General features: G+C 58.3%; 1 protein-coding gene across 1 annotated transcript in view; it reads right to left on the bottom strand.

The window, feature by feature from the left end:
- LOC106557195 (ras GTPase-activating-like protein IQGAP3) overlaps positions 1-20,458 on the bottom strand; it is a 20,721-nt gene extending 263 nt beyond the window's left edge. Inside the window, exons 1-29 of the mRNA XM_087703039.1 lie at positions 20,306-20,458; positions 19,260-19,337; positions 19,094-19,170; positions 17,873-17,940; positions 17,105-17,218; positions 16,843-17,021; positions 16,344-16,431; positions 15,243-15,406; positions 14,457-14,544; positions 14,129-14,292; positions 13,870-14,030; positions 13,199-13,323; positions 12,637-12,800; positions 11,368-11,458; positions 11,020-11,210; positions 10,803-10,928; positions 10,323-10,493; positions 9,707-9,790; positions 9,533-9,604; positions 8,810-8,879; positions 8,332-8,540; positions 7,381-7,533; positions 6,691-6,854; positions 4,257-4,481; positions 3,873-4,013; positions 2,944-3,028; positions 1,934-2,166; positions 763-895; positions 43-145 (exon numbers count right to left, since the gene is read on the bottom strand). Coding sequence (XP_087559165.1) covers positions 43-145; positions 763-895; positions 1,934-2,166; positions 2,944-3,028; positions 3,873-4,013; positions 4,257-4,481; positions 6,691-6,854; positions 7,381-7,533; positions 8,332-8,540; positions 8,810-8,879; positions 9,533-9,604; positions 9,707-9,790; positions 10,323-10,493; positions 10,803-10,928; positions 11,020-11,210; positions 11,368-11,458; positions 12,637-12,800; positions 13,199-13,323; positions 13,870-14,030; positions 14,129-14,292; positions 14,457-14,544; positions 15,243-15,406; positions 16,344-16,431; positions 16,843-17,021; positions 17,105-17,218; positions 17,873-17,940; positions 19,094-19,170; positions 19,260-19,337; positions 20,306-20,458 — 3,874 coding nt within the window. The remainder of the gene's footprint in view (positions 1-42; positions 146-762; positions 896-1,933; positions 2,167-2,943; positions 3,029-3,872; positions 4,014-4,256; positions 4,482-6,690; positions 6,855-7,380; positions 7,534-8,331; positions 8,541-8,809; positions 8,880-9,532; positions 9,605-9,706; positions 9,791-10,322; positions 10,494-10,802; positions 10,929-11,019; positions 11,211-11,367; positions 11,459-12,636; positions 12,801-13,198; positions 13,324-13,869; positions 14,031-14,128; positions 14,293-14,456; positions 14,545-15,242; positions 15,407-16,343; positions 16,432-16,842; positions 17,022-17,104; positions 17,219-17,872; positions 17,941-19,093; positions 19,171-19,259; positions 19,338-20,305) is intronic.
- Positions 20,459-21,627: the final 1,169 nt, after the last annotated feature.

Genomic DNA, 21,627 nt, shown 5'->3' with positions numbered 1-21,627 from the left:
TTGGGAGGGGGGCTGTCCGTCTGAAGAGCCCCCTCAGCTTACCTAGCAACGAGGCCACGGTTGGCACCTCTCCAAGGTCTTGCAGAAGTCCGTGCAGGGGGTCCTGGGGGTCGGGAGCCAGGGAGGGCTGGTGCTCCAGCAGCAACTGTGTGGTTGGCAAAGAGGGAGAGGCAGAGAGGAGGACGTTCCCCCCCCAGGCCTTATTTATACCCCACTGGCCCCCCCAAAGAGACTCTCAGAGAGTTTCCCAAACTCTTTGTGAAAGGAAGATCGTTGGGAGAATCGAAATGCAGTCTCAACATTAGGAATCAATGAAGGGATAAACAGAAAGAAGGCAAACGAAGATGAAGAAGCTGAGTAGCAGGAAAGCCACAGACGCTTCCTCTAAGCCGGGGGGGGGGGGCTCCAACCTCGGTCCCTTTAGGGCCTGCAGACTTCAACTCCCAGAATCCCCCAGCCGCCAGTTGGTCCACAAGTCTTAAAGGGTCCAAGGTTGGATGCCCTGCTGTCAACCAAAGGGCTTCGTGGGGAAAAGATACGACCAAGGGGGAAACTTGGGGGGGGGGGGACATGGGTTCAGGGCTATAAACACTAGGGGCTTATTTCTTTTAAAAAGCCACAGATGGTTGGGACTCCCACCCGTCGAGCCACAAAGCCTGGCTTGCAAAATCACAGTCAAGAAAGCCAGAGATTGGCCTATGTGCAAAAGCAATTATTTCTCCCCTCCTTAAATCATGTTTTTTCCGACGTTTGACCCTCCACCTTGTGGGTGTTGACCAGCTCCCCAACTGTTATGTAGACCACTGGTTTGGTGATGGCCACCAGCTCCGAATATCTGTCCACCTTAAATCTCTCTTCCGGTTCGGGGACCGAACAGGCTGCGTCGATGAAGGCTCTGGAAGAGACGGAAGGGGAAAAGAGCATGGAATCATGGGAGTGGAAGGGGCCTGGGAGGTCTTCTAGTCCAGTGTTTCTCAACCTTGGCAACTTGAAGATGCCCGGACTTCAACTCCCAGAATTCCCAGCAGTGGTTAGGACAGTGTATCTCAACCTTGTCAACTTGAAGATGTCTGGACTTCAACTCCCAGAATTCCCCAGCCAGCATTCGCTGGCTGGGGAATTCTGGAGTTGAAGTCCAGACATCTTCAAGTTGACAAGGTTGAGAAACACTGTTCTAGTCCAACCCCCTGCTCAAGCAGGAGACCGTTCCAGACAAGTGACTGTCCAGCCTCCTCTTTAAAAACATCCACGGTTGGAGCACCCACAGCTTCTGGTGGCAAGCCGTTCCACTGGTTAATTGTTCTCACTGTCAGGAAATTCCTCCTTAATTCCAGCCTTGCTTCTCTCCTTGATTAGTTTCCACCCATTGCTTGCTCTTCCTTCTGGTGCTTTGGAGAATAGGTTGATCCCCGCGTCTTTGTGGCAGCCTCTCAAGTCTTGGAAGACTGTGGTCATGTCCCCCCTTTTCACCAGGTTAGGCATGGTGGGCCCTCCCCCCCCCAAAAAAAAACAGCCAAGGCCAAGTTCTTTGATGGGAGGGGAAATCTCTCTATCGGACCGTCCAACAGTTCCTTTATTCCTTGGAATCTATGCGATGCCTCCCGGACGAGCTGCCCTTTTGAGCAGACGGAAGGACTTCACCCCTCCAGCTGCACCTTTTCCTCTGGCCAGAAGCCCAGGGGGGCCACAGGCTAAGCAGGGGGGGTAGATTTTACACTGCCCATATAAGGTGGGCACGGGGGGGGATGGACACGCCTAGTTAACAGGTCAGGAATGCCCACCTAGACTCCCAAGAGCTGCGAATGGAGCAGCAGCCCCATTGCACCAGGAGGGGTGAGGAACATCACCTTGCTCCTCCTTCAGGGCCGGAGCGGGGAGGGGGGGCACCTGAAGGTAACGCCAGGCAAGACGGACGGTTCACCCCCCAACCCACCTGAATTTCTGGTGCGTTTCCTCCAGGTATTCATTTACCACGTTCAAGTGGCTGTTTTCTCCCTCGAAAAGCTGGTTGGCGGCTGCGTGCTGCAGGATCTTGGCCACGGAGGCCAGGTTGCGCCTCTGGTCGGGGTGCAGGGGCGCCCCAGCAGAGAAGTCCAGCACATCAAAGCCATCGGGCGCCACCACCGCCGGGTTCATGAAGCGATAGTAGAGCAGGTTGCCCACCACCTAAGACGGGGGGAGCAGAAGTCTCACGCCAAGGAGCAAGGCTGGTCCATGGGCAGCCCATCGGCTCTGGCCCCGGGGGGGGGGGGGAGTGCCTTGACGAGTCTTCTGCTGACCCCCCCCCCCCGTCCTCGAGTCGATCCCCCCCTTCCCAGGGCTGGCATGGAGAGCATGGAATCAAACTACTGAGCCTCTGGAGAGCTGCTGTGAGGGGCTCTGAAGGCAGCTCCCTCCAGCTCCAGAGAGAGGCTCCTCTGGGCAGCCCTGGAGGGCAGAAGGTGGAACCGAGGCCTCTGGACTGGCCTCCCCTGGGCTCCCCCTGAGGACTCCTCGCCAGGTGAAAGCTGGTTTTGAAGGCCAATCCAGTCGAGAGGGTGACCTGCTGGGACGTTCGTGCTGCCTTTACGCAGAGCTTTCGTTTGGTCACAAATGACCATCTCTTCAGCGACAGGCAGAAGCAGCCCTGAATCCCTGCCCTGTAGCCCCCCCCCACCCTTTGGGCCACCAGGGACCGGTTCCAGGGGAGGTTTTTCCATGGACCAGAGAGAGGAGGGGGGTGGGGCTTCACATGCTGCCTGCATCCCCTGCGTGGGGCTCTGCTTGTTCGGGTGGGCCGGTGTCGGCCCAGGGACCAAGCGTTGGGGAGCCCTGCTGTGGCCTCAACGTTCTCATGTTGGCTGAGAAACCCATAAAGTAACCTTAAATGGAGGGGAAAGAGCAGAGCCTAAGAGGGAGGGGGAGATGCCCGTTCTGCTTTTGTGCCCCCCCCCCCCAAATGACCTTGTAGATCTCTTCCTTGGAGGCGTCTGGGAACTTCTCCGTCAAGGTTGCCTTCAAGATCTTGGCCATGTAGCGCATCCCATACCTGCAAGGGAAACCGTATTTTATTCTTCCTGGGTAGGCAGGAAGTAGCCCCCACCCCACCCCCCGACACTGCTCCCGTCTACGCCGTGGAGGAAATGGGGATACTGCAGGGGGTCCATCTGTGGCACACACACCCCCTCCACTCCGGAGCAATGCCATGGACGGTTTTGGCGAACATTAATCTGATAGGTGTGAAAACTTTCCTCTCCCCCCAAAAGGGTGCTTTTATTTATTTATTCATTCATTTAGTGTATGCCATACACATTTAGTTTGAATAAAGCACTGGCATAAATATCTGTACAAAAGGTAATATATTAAATTAAAATAAAACCATGGTAAGGTTTTATAAGGATGCTGATGAGGAAGGGGGAGGGGGGGGGAAGGCAGGGGGTCCCTTCCAGCCGTGACTTTTCTCTCTTTCCTTGGCTCAGTTCACCCCGCAGGGCTGTGGTTGCAAAAGATAAGTTGCAAATTGGAGGGGGGAAATTCTTTGGGGGAAGCAGACACAGCTGTGGCCCAGGAACCCTCATCACTCGGTGGGGGTTCCTCTTGTGGCTTAAAGCCTTGCAGGGGCCGCCTGGCCTGAAACATCTTTTCCCAGGTCGTCTAAAATCTCAGCCCATCGCCTTCCCGTCTGCCAGTTGTGTGGATGCCTGAAGCTTCGCAAGGGCTGAGACGGAGTTGCCACCTCTAGCAGGATTTCACGGCAAAGGCCTGGAATCGCCCGACATTGTGGCCGTTTCCTAACACCGGCGGCTCTACGTCTTGCTAGGAGCCAGGTGCCGGCCCCAGAGGGAGGAGGAGGGCAGCGGAACGAGAGAAGAGACGGGGCACTAAAGCCGTACGGGATCTTCTCCACCGACGAGAGGATGGCCGAGAGGAAGTTGTCTGCCAGCACAAGGAGGTGGCCGAGGGAGGCGTCCAGCCGCCTCTGGACCTCTGGGTGAGCGAGGGCTTGTTGTGGGGTAACGTTGTAGGGCAGGTGGCTGGGGAGAGAGAAAACAGCCACAGCATATCAAGACGTTTGCTCTTTCCACCTCCCGCAGTTGAGTCTTATTTTGCCTCATGCAGAAAACAACTTGTGGGTGCCTGCCATGGCCCCATTTCCTTCCTTCCTTCCTCCCTCTTCCCCCGCGGTCTCCATGGGTTCCGTAGGCTCCCCGAGGGTCAAGCCCTGAGCTCCCCCTGCCCTCCCTCCCAGCCGGAAGGGAGCCATGGGGCCCACCCACCTCTTCTGGCCGCTCTGGGACTCCGTCTCGTTGATCCACCCCCTGTAGATCTCCACGGGGCTGGTGCGGATGCTCAGGCTGCGCTTCTGCAGCACCTCCCGCACCGGCTCTGCCAGGATCTGGCGCAGGGCGTTCTGCCCGCGGGCGTTGCGGTAGAAGCTCACCACCATGCGGATGACGGCCGGGTTCCCCGTGAGGATCTCCCGCGGCCGAGTCACTCTGGAGCTGGGAGGAAGACAGAGGCAGCACCTCCATCACCCGGCAGGCGGAGGGCGGCCAGCCTCCCCTTGCCCAGGGCGGCATCTCGGCATCTGGGAAGAGGCGCCAGGGCTTCCCCTGGACTCAACGGGGGTCGTGGCTCCCAGGAGGCTGCAAATATGCGCTGGTTGACCCAGCACCTGAATTCTGATCATGTGATGCTGGGGAAGCCATGACGGTTACAAGTGCGAGGACCGTTGTGTTATTTTTCAGTGCAATTGTCACTTTGAACAAAGGATTGTAAGTCGAGGACCCCCTGCAGGCCGGCCTGTTTCACTCAGCGCCGGGCCCTGAAATCAGCCAACCTCAGAAGACACAAAACAAAATCCATCTTTAAATGAAGGACAGGCTAGAAGCCTTCGCAGTAGCAGAAGAGTTGCGTGACTCCATAGTGGGAAAGTGCCAGGAAGGGGACCAGGAGCAGAGGCAGCCCAGCCGCTCCCTGGCCAAGCCGTGTGAGGAGAGGAGACGGCTCTCCCTCCCCTTCGTCAACCACGGCTGCTTCCCCTACCGTGATTCCCCGAAAACACCACATGTCCTGCCACAAAGGCCGGGTGTTTGGGGTGGGTGCAAATATGCGGCCTCCCCTGAAAATAAGCCCTGGTGAAAGGGTGGCCAGCAGAGGAGGCGCCCCCCCCCCTTCCCTGCTCCCCTCAGCGCCTCTCGGCTCCTTAATCAGGTAGGCTGAGCCGATCCGGCTGCCGTTCACAAAACAGCCGATGTGCGGGGGCTGCCCAGGCCTCTGGGGGGGGTGCGGCTGCTTTTGCCACCATCGCTTGCAGCCACGAAAGCAGCAGGAGGCCAAGCGACGCACCCCACGGGCCTCGCTCCGGCCTCCCGAAGGGCACTGCGCCCGAGGAGGCTTTTTCGGAGAGAAGGCAAAGAGGAAGCGATCAGCTTCACTTGGCCCTTGCCCTCAGGCGTCCCCCCCCCCCTTCGGCTGGGCTCAAGCAGAGAAGTGGCCGCAGGGTTCCAGGAGCAAAGTTGAGGCTGAGGGGAGCCGGGAAGGGCGGGGGGGGGGGGAATCCAGTGTGGCCCCAGCGCTCTTCTTCCCTTGGACACGGAATCTTGGGAGGGGGAAACGGCATCCCCAGGCAGGGAGGGGGGGTATGTGGGTATGTGCATGAAAAGCACAAAGCGAGGGAGCCAGCAGCCACGGATTAAGGAGCTTTGTGCCTGCACGCATACTTTGGCGAGGGAGGGGGAAGAGATACTCCCCCCTCTTGACGGCGTTTTGCTTGGAAACATTGGAGGAAGGAGATGCTGCCTCCTGCGGACACAGGCAGAGCGAGAGTCATTGAAGACCCCTCCGGCCGGCCCACAAGGCTATCAGAAGGGGGGGGGAGATTTCCTGCACATCGGCAGCGGCGTCTTCTCACGGGGCTTCTTCCGACATCCCCGTTGTATGGATTTTTATGCCTTCCTTTACGGGACGTTGCTTGGCACCTTGGACATCGGGAGAAGGGCAGAGGAGACGCCGCTGCCGATGTGCAGGAAATCCCCCCCCCAACCCGGAGATCATCCTTTCAAAATGTAGTTTCACCAGGAGGAAGAGGGGGCTGGGGGCGGCGTTTGAGTCCGATCCGGGGAGCGAGAGGTTTCGGAAGCCTGGGCTGGCGTGGGGCGCTTTCTCCAGTGAAGCCTCTGATTCATCTCCGGGTGAGCCGTTCGCCCCGCGCCATCTCTCTGCCCCGGCTTGGAAGCTGCAGAGGAAGCCTGCCATGGCCGGTGAGTGGGTGGGGGAGAAGTGACAGCAAGAGGAGCCCCGCCCCGCCCCACGCCTCTCCTCCCCCGCCCCATTTGCTACCCCTCTCGCGAAAGAGACGGCGGGGAAGGGAAGCAGCCTGGGTTCTGCGAGCATTGGGGCGGGGTGGGAGGTGTTGGGCCGCGAGACACACGTCCTACCTGAGGCTTGCAGCTCCGTCGTGTTCCTCACTGTTTTGTCCAGGGAAGTTGAACTGGTGAGGGTTTTTTTACAAAACAGTGAGGAAGGCGACTGAAAAGGGGGAGTGCGAGGTGGAAACCAGCCTGGCCAATGGCTGCCTGGTCTGCCAACCTTTGTCCTGCCCCCAAAGGTCCCATGAAACCCCCTTCGGTGCCCTCAACGGCCAAGAGCCCCCAAGGGAGCCTGGCTGTTCTCGCGGGGGAGCAGCAGGGAGGGAGAGCCAGGACTCACGCGATCTCCTCTTGCAGGGCGCGCCGGAAGAGCCGGAGCAGGAGGTAGGCCTCCCGGGGGCTGGAGGCGTAGTTGAAGAGGCTGAAGACCACCGACTCCATGAACCGGGTGGACTTGTTGGGCGGCATCTGCATAAGGAGCCTGGCCAGGCACACCGGCTGAGTCTGGAGGGAGGGAAAGAGCAGGAAAGCGCTATCTAGGCGCCAAAGGCTTTCCCGCACTGGGCGCCACCCCCACCCACCCTGGCTACGGGCAGCTACCGACCGTGGAAGACCCAGCAGGGCAGAGGAGCAGATTCCCAGGGCAGAAACCGCCAACCGACGGTGGTTCATTCGTCCAAGCTCAGTTGCCATTTGATCAAGAATAATTTACCCAGACAAATCGGCAGGACTTAATTCTTAACAAGGATTCAATCTCTCAAGGTGACTTTTGAGGATTCTGTACAACCTGCCTTGTCTTTATTCCTTTTCTCTTCGCGGCTCTGCTAATCCATGTTTTAAAAAAGAGATGCTGCCCTGGGGGAGGGGAACGGGGGACAAGGGAGGGGTCCCAACTGTGGCGATGCTCACGTGCCCATCCCAAAGCGCAGGGGGCCTGGGGTTGCTCAGTGGGGGCCCCGAGCGAGAAGCTCCTGGTTGGGTGCAGGGCAGCCGCAGCTGGCAAAAGCCTTTCCACAAGGCTTCCACCCACCTGCAGGTGGTAGAAGAGGTGCTGATAGGCCTCCAGCGCCTTCCGCTTCTCCTGGCTGAGCCCCTTCAGCCCGTTCTCCTTGCCCCCGTCCATCCTGCTGGAGAGCTCCTCCTTGTTCTTCCTGGTCAGCCTCTTGCAATGAGACACCACCTCCTGCCAGGGGGAGAAGCCGCACAATGGCACAACCCCCCCTCTCCCCAACCTCCAGCTCTCTCCTGCACCCAGGAGGCACCTGCCTGGGTCCCCGCCAGACCCATAAGGCCGGGAACAGGCTGTCCCAGAATGGGGGCTTGGTGAGGATGCGGCAGGGAGGACCCATCAGGCTCCATTTCGACAGGCACAACACACAAACACAGAGCAGGAGAAGACAAGCTGAGAAGCAGCTTTGGAAGAGGCAGGCAGAGGTGATGCTGGCCAGAACATCTCCGTCACTACCCAAGGAAGCTGAGTGGCCACCTGGCCAGGGGCCTCATTTGCTCGGCTGCTCAGTGGGGGCCCCTTCTGCCTTCGGGCGGGAAGGTCAAGGACAAGATTATTCGGCCCTTTCCGGACTTCAACTCCCAGAACTCGGCACTGCTGGCCATGGGATTCTGGGAGTTGAAAGGGGCCACACGGTCAGGAAAAATCTGGCCTGGGAGGGGGGGGTTAAGCGCTGCTCTCCTCTTCCTTCGGGGGCTAAAGTCTGCATCTTCAGGCTGATCCCTGCGAAATATTTACTCATTGCCATTGCGTGAGTTTTTATTCGATAAAGCAGGAACTCTCCTCCAAGACCGGAAAAAGGCCAGTTCCCACCCCAGGGCCCTGGATTCCTGCCCTGCCTTGACGGATGCGCTGGACTCCCGCGCAGAAGCCGAACAGCTTCCGTCCGCTCGGAGGATGCCCAGAGGGCCCCCATTGGACCATCCCCCCCAGCTGTCAAAAGAGATCTCTCTTCTTCTGCCCCCTCCTGACCTGCAGGGTGATCCTGTTCTTGACCAGCAATCCGATGTTGATGTCCATGAGGTTGAGGTCGCTCTCCAGCTGCTGGTTGGAGCGGATCCCCCTGGCCAGCTTCTCCTGCAGCCCCAGCAGCTCCGCCTCCTCCTGGTGGTCGCGCTGGCTCTGCTCCAGCAGGTGGGCGAAGCGCCGGATGACCCTGAGCGGGGGGTCCCTGCTGTGCACTGGCAGCGGAGAGAGCGCAGAACCCGCCGTCGGCCCCACTGCCCCCCAGGAGCCCCCCAGAACCTTCCTCCTCCGCGCTGACCCACAATTAACTGCCCCTCAGAAGATCCTCTGGAGCTACCCAGGCCCAGCTGGACCCCCCCGGGGCAGGCATTTCGTTGCAGCTCACATGCCCATCTTGCAGTGGGAGCAGCAATTCCCACCAAGTGTGGGAAGGAGGAGCACAGCCCCCCCACCCCACCCCCCAAGCAAAGACCCCGTCACTCACCCAGCATCCTGTACTCCTCTCTGGCCTTGTTGCCTCGAACGAAGGCCTGGATCTTAATCACAGCTGCCACCTGTGCGGGAGGCAGGACAAGAGGCCTCCTGCTCAGAGCCTCCCCCGGGGGGGCACCTTGCCCAGCTCACAGGAGCACAAAGGTCAGTTCACCCACAACTTAAGTTTGGTGTGAACCTGGCTGGGTGATTTTTTTCAAGGATTTCTCAGGATAAGACAGCTGTCCAGATGGGCGGAGACTACAATTCCCAGAATTCACCAGCCCGGCTTTACAGGAATTACCAGCCCAGGAACAGAGAATGAAAATGGTCCCAGCAATTTTGTGCCCTTCTCAAGACCCCCAAGAAGCGGCAGAGTCTCCCACAGAGAGAGGAGGAATCAGGGGGAACAGAGAGCAGTTAATAAAACGGTTCACTTGGATCCTGTTGAGTTTAAAAAGCTGCCTATAAAAATCTGCTCGCGAAAAATCTGACCGCTGCAATCCCTTTCTTTGCCCCTGGTGGGACCCGTGCACATCTGGAGCGCAGAGGTTAGGGAAGATGACAAAAGGCACTTTATTTAGAGACCCCTTAATTGGGGAAGCAGCACCCGTAACGGAGCCCTGCAAAAGGGCTTCCTGGAGGCATCTGGCTGTTCCCTTCTGCCCCCCCCCCCAGTGGAAGAGCCCCCCAGCCAAGCAACCTCATAACAGTCGGGGGAGAAAGAAACACTCGCCTTCTCCCTGAAGTCGCGCAGGCGTCCCAGGTACCGTTTTCGGGCAAGCCACATCCGAACCCAGGACTGAATCTGGCGCAGCAGAGACAGCAGAGGGAAAGCAAATGACTGGGCCCTCAGGGGGAGACAACGACCCCCCCACCCATCCACCCCAGCCCCCACCCCAGGGCTCACTTTGATCGCAGCGGCTGTGTTTCTCCGCAGGTAGCACATCCTCTCCAGGTGGCTCCTGCGTTGGCGGTGCCCACGCCAGGCGGCCTGGGGGGAAAAAGCAGAGGTGAGCCTCCGACCTCCGGGGCCCCCCCCTCCCCTGGGCCAGCCCTTCCTTTCGTCTTCCGTGGCCCTTCCCAGCCCCCTTCACAGAGGGGGGATCTTCCCCTGAAGCAGCAGCAGCAGCAGATGCTCCCCCTCCCATGTTTTTCCAGTCCCCCCCCTCCCCTCCCACTGCAGGCAGGCAGAGGAGGCGGCTGATGCCCAGCCTGTTGGGGGCTTCTGACGGAGTCGCTGCTCCTCCCGGGCAGAAGCCCCCCCCCCTTTGGGCACCAGGGACCCGGTCTGTGCAAAGGGTTTTCCTGCTGGCATCCTACAGGTGGCCCTTCCCTTCTTTGCCTGGCCTGGTTCCTGGCATGCTGCGTCCTGGTGCCAATTCACGGACCGGCGGTTGGGACCCCGCTCTGGGGGGCCGAGGGGGCTTCCCGTATCGCAAGATGGCTTGGAGGAAGGAAACCTGCTTAAATGCGCCAGGTTGGGGAAGGCAGCCTCTCCGCAAAGGTTCACCTGCGGCGCCCACCTGGATTTTGGCAGCCGCCGGCACCTGCCGGGACAGGAACTGCTGCCGAGCTGCCCAGTGGCGGCGGAATAGGAAGCCCCTCATCCGGGCCTGCAGCCGGACCACAAGCCGGGCCTGGGATTGCCAGAGGAGCTGCCGGTCGTGGGCGGAAGAGACGCGGGTGATGGCCTCCTGCGGGGGAGACAGAGAAGAGGCCCGTCGGGACAGGCGAGGAGCAGCCCTTCCCTTTGGGAGGATTCCTGCAGGGGAGCCCACCGGGGGAGCCCGCCTGATGCCCCCCAAGCTTTCCTGGGGAAGGAAATGTCCAGAGAGGCGGCATGGTGCAAATGAGGGGGCTCCAGGACAGACCGGGGGAGCCCAAAGCCCCCGTGGGGCCCAGAGGAGGCTCTTCTGCCCTTCGTGTCTCCCCTTCAACCCCCCCCCCCCCGGCTGCACTGCGTGGGCCTGGTGGGGCCCCCTGGCCGCTCCTGCCACACCCACCTGGATCTCCTCCCGGCTGAGGTGGGCCGTGCTGAGGGTGAGGGGCTGCTCCCAGGAGCCCTCGAAGGACCGCAGGTGGAAGTAGAACTCGGAGCCATCTCTCAGCCTGTGCCGTACCCAGAGCGCCTCTGAGTGGCCCCCTGCACACACACACACACACACCCAAGGCAAAACATGAGAAGTCGGGAGGAGCAGCTGAGGAAGTGGGCTCCCCCACTGGGTTTGGACCCTCCCTCTTACCTGCCGGCCTTCGTGCTGCCAGGATGGCACTGAACTGCGCCTGGTAAGCTGCGGCACACTCCGCCACCACACCAGAGAGACTCACGTCAGGACTGCGCAGGACTCGCACTGTCTGCGCCGCGTTCCCCTCCTTGATGGCCTGGTTGATGGCGGCGAGGCCCAGGGCCACTGTGGGGAGAGACAGAGGGGGCTGCGGCTGGGAAGCCCCGGGAGTTTCCCAGGGTTGGGGGGGGGACACATCTCCCAAGCCCACCTCCCTCCCGATGGCCGCTCGGCCCCTTTCCCTCTGGAGGGGGCCCCGGAGAGCAGCCCCCAGAAGCCTTACTTTGCTGGGCAGCCTTGCTGTCTCGGTTGGCCCTGCAGACGCCCTCCTGGATCTCCTCCCACCACAAGGAAGCTCCGGGGCCTCCTGCCGCCTGCGGGGGGGAAGAGAAAAGGGCCCCATCCTGAGTGAGTCGCCCAGAAACCGGCAGGGCAGCCATTCTTCCCCCCGACCGACAAATGGTGGCTCTGGAGAAGCCACAATTGCCAGCTTCCCAAAAGCCGAATCTGCTGTACGTGGATAAGTGGAGTCTGTGCGTGGGATGGCCTTACATTTCCCACAACAACCCTCCGAGGTAGGTCACACGGAGGCAGCCAGTGTCCCTCCCCTGCAAGCCTCACACCAGCAGCCACCGTCCTCCGAGCGCACAGCGGCCCCTGAGCCCCTCAGGCGGTTGGAAGCTCCCTCCCCCTCCTCCTCCTCCTCCGTCTCTAGCTCAGGGGTCTTTGGCCCTCAGGGACCCGATTCGTGGAAGACAATTTCTCTGGACTTGGGGGCAAGGGGGGGGGGCAGGGATGGCTTCGTGCGTTGCCTGGGCTCCTGCACAGACACAGAGGAAGCGTCACTCATCGGTTCCTAGCAGGTTGCGGACCACAGGTGGGGGGGGGAAAGGGGGTCTGCGCTAGCAGAAAAGCCTTTCACGGCTCCCAGATTGTATGGAGGATCAGATGCCACAGGATCCCCTTGTGCAAGCAGAGAGAAGGGCCACCCCATATAGACGGACACGGCTGTCCTCCTGCCTCACTCAGCCTTCCCCAGCCTTCAGAGCCTTAAGATGGGGGGGGCACTTCCACCCCCCCATCTTAAAGTCCCCAGGGCTGAGAACCCAACAGAAGACGGGCTGGCCTAGAAAGGTGGGTCAGGGCCGGGGGGGGGGGTTCAAACCTGACCCTCCCAAATGTCGTACAGATTGCAGCATCAGTGCAGTGCAGCCCTCGGCTTCCACAGCCAGTGACATCCACACGGGTGGACTGCGGTTCCCCAAACTCCCAACTCTGGGAATTGTAGCACAGACAGCCGAAAGGCGTCCAGACCGGAGCAGGTGCCCATGCGCCACAGAGAGAAAGGAGGCAGCGCAATGGATCCTGGTTTCCATCGTAAAGCCACTTCCGGCTTCGGTGGAGCCCTCGGTGGCAGCTTCTGGAGAGGCTCAGCCGGAGGGAGACGCACAGTTTTGGGAGCACCTGGAACCTTTGGTCCTGGTGCCTGACGGTGTTTCTGCATTGGCTCAGGAGCCCCCCCCAGCCCAATCCTCCCCCCTTGTCTTCCTACCTGGGCTTTCTGCCTCAGCATCCGGGCTAGAACGAAATGGTAGCGCTTGGCTCTGGGGAGGGTCACGTCGGAGAGGCCGGCTGCCGGCAGGAGCAGAGCCCGGAGGGTCTTCTCGGGACATTCGCCCAGCAGAGCCTCATTGATCAGCCGGACAGCACGGATCTCTGCAAGGGGAGGAGGGGGAGGAGGCACTGGCTGAACCCGCGGCTGGAGAGAAACACTCCTTAAGGACTTGGGCCCCTTGGGGTCATCTGGGGGAATCGCCCGGCTATTCACCTGCTTGCAACTTGTACGTGAGTATTTATTTTTAATTCTTAGGTTTTTATCCTGCCTTTGTTATTGGGGGACAAACACACATCCCCAAGGGAGAGGGGGGATTAAGAAATATGAAAAATAAATAAATCCTCTTTCCTTCTCCTATTCTCCCCCCCCCCAACGACAATCCTTGGAAGGGGGCTGGGCCGAGAGCCACCCCACTGGCACTCCATTTCAGGAGGCTCTTCGGCTGTCAGTTGTCCTCCACAATTGACCCCCCCGTCTCCCTTTGGGCGGAGAGCCTTACTGTCCCGCTCTTCTTGGGCGAAGCCGTTCACGTCGTTCACCAAGGCCTGGATGTCGTTCCAACTCAGGAAGCCGCGCTGGGTTTCCCGGAAGAGCCGCTTCTGTTCCGAGAGGCCCTCAAAATACCTGCAGAATTGAAACCGAAGAGGAGGTCAGGCTGGAGCTGCAAGCAGCATTTCTTAGAGGAGTGCAGAAATTAATCACCGTCTCTGGGGAGTTCCTGACTTACAGTCGTTCCGTTTAAAAACCAAAGCTGCAACTTTCTTGGAAAACGTGACTTCCACCCTGCACTTACGCCCGTCACGGCAACGTCAATCCTGAGTCACCAGATTCAGGAGCCTGGCAACCGCCTGGCGCTTATCAGGGGTCGCAACAATTGTGATTTGCAACCTTTTTTCCCCATCAACTTTCAGCAAAAAATGCCCATTGGGGAACCTGAATTCAGTTAATCGTTTGATTCGCTTAACGACCACAGGGATTCACTTAACAACTACCATAAAATTTGTCATTGGGTCCAACGTGACAATAATTTACAGTGGGAATTCTGGTCCTGATTGCGGAGGGGGCCTGTGGGCCGCCTGTCCTCCAAAGCTGACCCCTATTTGGTCTCTCCAGCAGCATCGGGGGCTCTGGAGGAGGAGGGGGAGGGGGCTCCCACGCGGGGCCTCTTACCGCTGGGCGTGGCTCTCTTCCACGTTGGCCAGGCCCAGGGCGGAGCTGAGGAGGCTCCTCCGGAAGCTGCGGCTGTCTCCATCCTCGAGGGCCTGGTTGACCAGGGCCACTGCGGACAGCATCTCCACGGCCACCGAGAGCTCCTCCTGGGCCAGCGTCCCCTGCAACAGAGGGGGCCAGGCAGGGGCTGACAAGGAAAGCTGCTTGAGCCGGGACATCCCCCGCCCCCACCCCCGGGAGCCCCGGGGAAGCCCCTCACCTGGGGGTGCTGCCTCTGCAGGGCAAGCAGGTCCCGCTGGTAGAGCTGGGCAGCGAAGGGGAAAACCTCGGGCAGCTGGGCCTCGGGGTTCGCCAGGGCGCGCACGGTCTCTTCCGCCACTCCTCTTCGCAAGCAGGCGTTGATGTGGCTCACGGCATGTGCGGCTGGAGGGGTGCAGGGGGGCTTTCTCAGGCGTTTGGGGAAGGGGAGTTGGGGCAGGAACAGCAAGGAGAGGCAGAAGGCCAATAGGGGAGGAGAAGCAAGGCTGGAAAACACCCCCCCACCCCCACCACCCTCAGGTCTCGTCCCGGAGCAGAAGGCCACTCACCAGCACGCTCCTGGTCACCCCTCTGGTTGGCCATGTAGAGCCCAGCTTGAATTTCTCCTTGCTCAAGCAAGTCAACGTATCCCAATTCCTGAAGAAAGAAAGAAAGAAAGAAAGAAAGAAAGAAAGAAATAAAGAAAGAAGGAAGGAAGGAAGGAAAGAAAGAGAAAGAAAGAACAAAAGAAAGAAAGAAAGAAAGAAAGAAAGAAAGAAAGAAAGAAAGAAAGAAAGAAAGAAAGAAAGAAAGAAAGAAAAAGAAAGAAAGAAAGAAAGATGTTCTGGATAAACCACTAGGAAGAGAGTTGGCAGAGATGACCAACATTAGCCTTGGTGGAGGAGGTTGTGGTAAGCAGGAAAGCTGAGGCAGCCTCTTGTGACATTCCTCAATTAATCAGAGTGAAAAGGAACTTTTAGAGTGGGTCTGGGCTCCCCTATTGGCATTATTGGAGGGGGGAGAGGTGCCTCCCACCAGTCTCCCGAATGCTTCCTAGCCCAAAATATTCAGATAAAACTCAAGAGATTCAACAAAATGGTTGTCCAGGAATCCAGGACGGGGGGGGGGGGGGGGGGGGAGATGACTTCAGGGGGTGCCCAAAATGCTGCCATGGGGCTTGGGGGCATTGGGGGGGGGGGCTGGTTTCAGAGGCAGCCCCATCCCAGCATCCCCCTTCCCTTCCCGAGAGGGAGACTCTTCTCATGGCAGAAGGCCAACGCAGGAGGAACGCAATCCAGAAATTCCCCAGCCAAGGAGAACCCCCCTCCTTCCCCTCCTGCTGCCCTGGGCAATACCAGCGCCTTCTCTTCCCGGTCAGCCGATAGTTGATCCAGGTACCAGCTGGCGTTGTCTCTCCGCAGGCTCTTCAGGGCTAGGATGGGGTCTTGCAGAAGGTGATACAGGGTCTGGGGGTCCTGGGCCTCCAGGGCATCATCCACCATCTCCAGGGCACTCCTGACTGAGGGAAAGGAAGGGCCCACAAGGGAACTCAGGCGAAAACTCTGGACCAAAGGCGGGTGAGAAGGCGAGGCAGGTTTGGTCTCCAAACAACCAGGCCAAGGGAAGCTCAGGGTCAGGACCTCCACCAAGGACCCCTCAGAACCAGCCGGAACGATGGCCAGAGCCCACCTACTCAGGTCAGGGAGTTTGGAAAGGCCCCTCGGGGGGTTTCTGTTCAAGACCCTCAGCTCTGCTTCGCTTCAGCCAAGAATCCACTGAAGGCCACCGGAACATGAGAAATCTCCCCCCAAAGCCCACCTCCAGCTCCCATCTGGGCACCTCCTCCCTGGCCTCATCTCTGCCACCTGCCCTGCGCCCACAGCAGGAGGTCAGGCGGGGGCCCCCAGGAGGCCCCCAGGAGAGAATCCGCTCAGAGCACCTCGAATGCAGCCGGGAAGCCTCCGGTCTCCCCTCCTTCACCAGAGATGGGGACAGGGAGATGGGAGGGGGCCTCCCGGGGCTTTTCCAAAGAAGGCTGACTCTGATTGGACAAGATCTCTTCAGTGGCAAACTATGGTTAGAAAACAGGAATTTTTTTTCCGTGGTTGATTACATGAATTGAAGTGAATACTTCATTGGCCAAGTGTGATTAGATACACAGGGAATTTGCTCTCAGAGTACATTCAAAGCAACATAATAATAATAATGATAAATAATAGTGCTACAGCCGTATTACAGGGGTAAATACACCTAGACAAGGTCAGTAATAACCAACATTCCTCCAAGTCCACCCCAAAGCAGAATGGGAAAAGGGAGCCAGCCAAGGTTAGGGCCTTCAAGAACCCAAACCGTGGTCTGGGCCAGTGTTTCTCAGCCTGGGCAAGTTGAAGATGGATGGACCGACTCCCAGAATTCCTCAGTCAGCGTGATTTATGGTTTCGTCCTGGTCTACTCACTGTTCACCAGATTGATGCTGCCTTGAATTTCCGCTTGGGTCAAACAGTGATCATAAATGTCTTCCCCATCCGGGATCTTCTGCAGATGCTGGGAACAAGGAAAGGGAAAGCCGGGTGGTCCACAGGGGTGTTTTGCCCCCTCCAGAATCGTTCCAAACGAATGAAAGAGAATTATCAGGGGATGAGAAACTGCCCTGAGGGAGGCAGGATTCATCCCACCACCCGTTTGCCCCTCTCTCGGAGCTTATCAGGGAGAGGGGAGGGGAGAATGCAATGGCTAATTTGCATTCCCCATTTACACATTGGCACGCATTTTCCCCTTGGCATAATCAGGGATGGGAGCTGAAATCACCTGAGCGCCGGGAGGCTGCCTCGGATCACCAGCAAATGTCTGGCTTCCCTTCTTCAAGCAGCGAAGCCCCACTGAGCAGGGAGGAGAGGTAGCGGGTGTGTGTGGGGGGGGGTGGGGGGTGATGGAAGAAACGGTGCTTCTGCTTACCCGGTTCTTTGCGTTCTCAGCCTTCTCTCCTTTGGCCCGGCAGAGCTCTTCCTGGTAGGGCCCCCCACAACTCTCCTGCACACCCACTAGCATGGCGCTGGGGTTGCACAAAGCCGCCACGGTCTCTGCCACAATCCCCACTTCCACCGCGTTGTTGATGGCCAGGATGGCAGCGTGCACTGGAGGGGAGAAGCCGGGTTAACGTGGGGGGGGGGGGAGGAGAGCAGCAGATCCCATGGATCAGACAGCGATCGGCACGTACCGGCTGCCTCGTCGACCGAGAGCTCCTTAGCCAGGAGGCCACCGATTTTGCTGAAGGAGGGAAGCTGCAAGCCGTATTTCTCCAGCTCCCCTTTCATGTGGTTGATTTCCTCATCTGGAAGAAAGCAGAGGGAAAGGGGAGGGGAGGGGTCCATGGGGTCCAGGTCAGGCAAGAGGGTCTGAGCTCCCAATCTCCCCCTCCCAGTCTCCAGCCTTGTCGACCAACGTTTCAGGAGCAGAACCCTGGAGGCGAAAGGGGCTGCTTGGTATACTGACCATGAAGCAGGCTAGGCACATGCTTAGGGCACCAGGCCCACAAAGTTGAGAAAGAAAAAAACAAAAACAATGAAGATTTGTACAGTATGTACCAAGGAGGGGGGGGCACCAAGATTTGGCAGTGCTTAGGGCACCAACGACCCTTAATCCACCACTGGTTCTTGGGCCACAAGAAACTGAGTTTATCCATCCATTCTCCAAGATCCCATCAGTTCTCCCACAGCAGGGGGGGGGTCCAACCTTGGGCAATTTAAGACCTGCAGACCAACTCCCAGAATTCCCCAGCCAAATTCTGGGCGCTGAAGTCCACATATCTCAAACTCTCCTGTCCTTCAGCAACAGAGTTGGCATCATTTGAAACCAAAATGCCAGATGGACGGAGCACCGTGCAAAGAAGAGAACCAGGGCAGTGAGAGGAGGCGTTTTTATAACTGCCTTCAAGCTCTGGGATTCTGTCCAAAAGCACCCAAGAATCTCCTTCTGTCTGCCTTACCTGTAAAGTCCACTTTTCCATACAGATCCTGCATCTGGGGAGCCAGACCCCGCTTGGACAGGTAGAAGCTGGAAAGGGGGACCAGAAAAAGAAACAAGAGGATTCGGTTCAACGTGGATCAGACCCGAAGGGGAAGATTTAGAGAGCAGACTCAACACAGCAGGAAGCCTCCGAGTGGGGGGCTGAGGGCAGATCGCCCAGGAGAGATCCCGGGATGGGAGAGGAAGGGGAGAGAGGCGGTCGCCACGTAAGGCTTCAGGGGGCGGATGTGAGAATGTTGCCTTCCTTTGAACGACCCTGGGATCTCCTGCATCAGGGTGGAGTCGGGGCGACTGAACGGAGCTAGAGCATTTACTGGCCGGATGCTCTTCCTGACGCCTATGTGGAGCTCACAGCAGACAATTACTCATTGTGCGCAGAGAGAAATATCTGCCGCTACCTAGGATCGCCCACAGGGTTGACACGAGAATAAAAGATGTGTATTTGTGTAGTGGTTTACGCTGCTTCCTTTGCAAGGCAGGTAGGAAACTTTTCCTTAATCAACCCCTGATCCTTAATGCAATTTTAACTCTGTCTTTAACCCCCTCCCCAAAAAAACCTGCTGCAAGGCCGGCTTCTCTAGTAGGATTTATACACACAAACTCTTTACTAATTGGCTGAAAAGAAAGAAATGAAGAGAAAGAAGGGATAGAAAGGGCCCCAACTACATTCTCACTTAACCTGACAATCATCTCATTTAAAAAGATAAATTTACTGGAGAACAACTAGGCTTTTAAAAGGGGAAAATACATTAAATAAATAAAGGGGGGGGGAAATACAATATCCTGGCATTTGTTCTGAAAGATTGTTAAGGATGCTGTCTTCTAATTGTTGTACTACATGAAAAGCATAAACGGACCAACCCGTTTAGGTCCAAATCATTGGAACATTTTAAAAAGTCTGTCTTGAGGGTCCTCAACACACTCGGCAGCCGGGAAACTGTGGTCGTCCTTGAGAAAGCTACGCTTGGTTGGCTAATCTTTGGATGGGGCACCACAAAGAAACCCCCCAGCTACAGGCAATGCTAGGAAGCTGGGAAACCCCCGCAAGACCTCGGAAAGCAGCTTGGTCTGAAGTGGCAAAGTTCACCCTCCTCCTCCTCGTGAACTCAGGCTAAAGTGATATCTAAGGGCGGGTGTGTGTGTGTGTATCTTTTCTCCCCCCGGACACATGGAGGCTGACCTTAAGGCATGGATGCAGTAGACCACCCGAGGCATGTTCTTCTTCTCGTAGATGTCGGTGGTCTCGGGGTGGAAAATCTGGGAGAAGGGAGGGAGCGGGATGTCAAAGCACAAAGGGGACCCTCTCCCAGAGCCCCAGCGAAGGTGGGAGGGCTCGGGGGCCTTACCGCAGGCAGCTCAACGTGGCTCATGGCGTCCCGCCAGCGGTTGATGTTGTCCGTGTGTCGGAAATGGAGCCCACAGGCCTTCGGAGAGGAAGAGGAGGAGACGGAGGGAGCCACTGAGGCCCATCACGAGAAGCTGGGGGAAGGGACTGCGCCAGAAAGGAGCAAGGAGCACCCTTTGCCCGGCACCGGAAGGACCCAAGCGGCGGCTCCTCCTCCACAAAATACGAAGAAGGGGCAGTCCCTCTTCTAGGCAGATCGGGGTGTCCAACCTTGGCAGAGCTTGAAGCAAGTGGCCGGGGAATTCGGGACTTGGGAGCCCACAGTTCTTTACAGTTGCCAAGATTGGTCGCCCCTCTTCTAGGTCGTGAAGGGGACATGGAGGAGCCAAGTGACTGGGCAGTGACAGACTGCAGCAAGGAACGGGGGAGGGGTCCCCATGAGATCATCTTTCCCTGCCCAAAGGCCCCGGGCAGCCTTCAAGTTCGGGGAGAAGCCACAGATTGTCCCAATAAGCAGAAGGGGGAGGGATGCCTCCTGGTGGGAAGGACCAAGGCTGCCCAGGAATGGCAGAGCCCAGAGCAGAAGCTGCCTGTCTCGCTTTGAGGGTCTCTACGCCAGTGTTTTTCAACCTTGGCAACTTGAAGATGTCCGGACTTCAACTCCCAGAGTTCCCAGCCAGCGAATGCTGGCTGGGGAATTCTGGGAGTTGAAGTCCGGACATCTTCAAGTTGCCAAGGTTGAAAAACACTGCTCTACACTACAGTCCCACAAGCCCCTTATGAGCCAAACTCTGGTGGCCTGAGAGGCCCCGGCTCAAGGCTCCTCACCAAGACCTCCATTCCCGGAGTTTGCGTAGTGTGGGGGGGCTTCCAAGCCTTTCACCCCCCATTCCTAGCCCCAAGAGCAGCTCTTGGGCTCCAGGGGGGTGGGGGTGTGTGTGGCAGAAGCCAGAGTCCCCGAGGCAAAGCCAGGAAGGCCGGAGGGGAGCCCCTGCCTGACCCCAGGTGTGAGGCCCCTCTCCCAGACCAGGCCTCCCTCACCCTCACCTGGAACCGGGCCTGGCCGAGGTCGTAAATCTTCTCCAGGGGACAGACATCCGGGGCAAAGAAATGGCCGAGCTTGGCCAGCGTGACGCCGTTGCGCAAACTCTCCTCCAGCTCGGTCGGAGGGGGCAGCGGCTCCTTCAGGCAGGCCTCCATCCAGCTGAGGGGGGAAGTGGGGCAGGGTTACTAAGCCTCTCGACCCCAGGCGTCCCTTGGGTTTTCTCAGCAGCCCCTCTGGAGACACCTCGCCTGACCTGGGGCTCAGGGCAGGGGCGCCAGCAAAAGCTCCCTCCTCCCTACTGCACAGAACTGTCCAAACACCCCCCCACCCATTGGGCTGACCCTCCCAATACCTGTGGCCAAGGGGAGGAGGAGGAGGAGGAAGCATCTCTGCCCAGTTCCCTCCCAGGCCATCCACACGTGTGTGCACATCCCTCCAGGCCCTTTGCCTCTGTCCAGGCGCACCCCTTCCCTGAAATAAGGCTCACCTCTTACGGGAAGAGCCCCCCTCCCCTCCCACCCCCGTTTCTTCAGGCGGCCAGTGCTGGGAGGCCCCTCCAGGGTCAGGAAGATGAAGCCTCTCAAAGTTCATGACCACACACACACACACACACACACACACACACACGGTTCAGAGCCCACTTGGGTTCATTCAGCCCCTCCCTCCCTCTCCCCCATTCAGATCCACTTCCTTCAAAACCAAACCAGTTCAGACATGGCAACGAAACCTTATGAAGAAGAGCTGAACGTCCATGGCAGCGTTTCTCAACCATGGCCACTTAGATGGACGTCAACTCTCAGAATTCAGACGGTTGACATCCTTCTGTCTTCAAGGGGCCAAAGTTGGGAAACACTGCTCTGGGGGATCCTGCACTGAACAGGGGTTGGTCTGGATGACCTCTGAGGTCTTTGAGCTTTCTGGCCTGATCACCTATTATAATTATGGCCTCCAAGTTGTTTCTGGCTCCTAGCAAAGGACGGGGATTGGTTTTTATCCAGAATAACTGTTCACACAAATGGCAAGGGAAGTTACCACTTCTCAGGACCTGGGGGGGGAGGGGGTAGTCGACTCGGGGGTTCTCTCCCACCCAGCCACCCCCAAAACCGCCTCACCGCTTGCTTCCTCCAGGTGGCAGAGATACTGGTAAGCCTCGTTCTGCCTCCGCCTCTCGTCCATCTCATCTGCCGTGAGACGCTCATCTGGGGGAACCAGAAGGAATTTCTCACCCCGAGACACAATTCCAGGAGACCCCAACCACTTTTATAACTTCTCCAGGCGCCTCGTGGGTGAGATCGGCAGAATTTAATGAACAAATAACTGCCCG

Source organism: Thamnophis sirtalis, unplaced genomic scaffold (assembly GCF_051295495.1).
Source record: "Thamnophis sirtalis isolate CommonGarterSnake01/CBP01778 unplaced genomic scaffold, rThaSir2_p1.2 scaffold_18, whole genome shotgun sequence".
Lineage (NCBI taxonomy): Eukaryota > Metazoa > Chordata > Lepidosauria > Squamata > Natricidae > Thamnophis > Thamnophis sirtalis.
The sequence above is the reverse complement of the archived record's forward strand: the minus strand, read 5'-3'. Positions and strand labels throughout refer to the sequence as shown.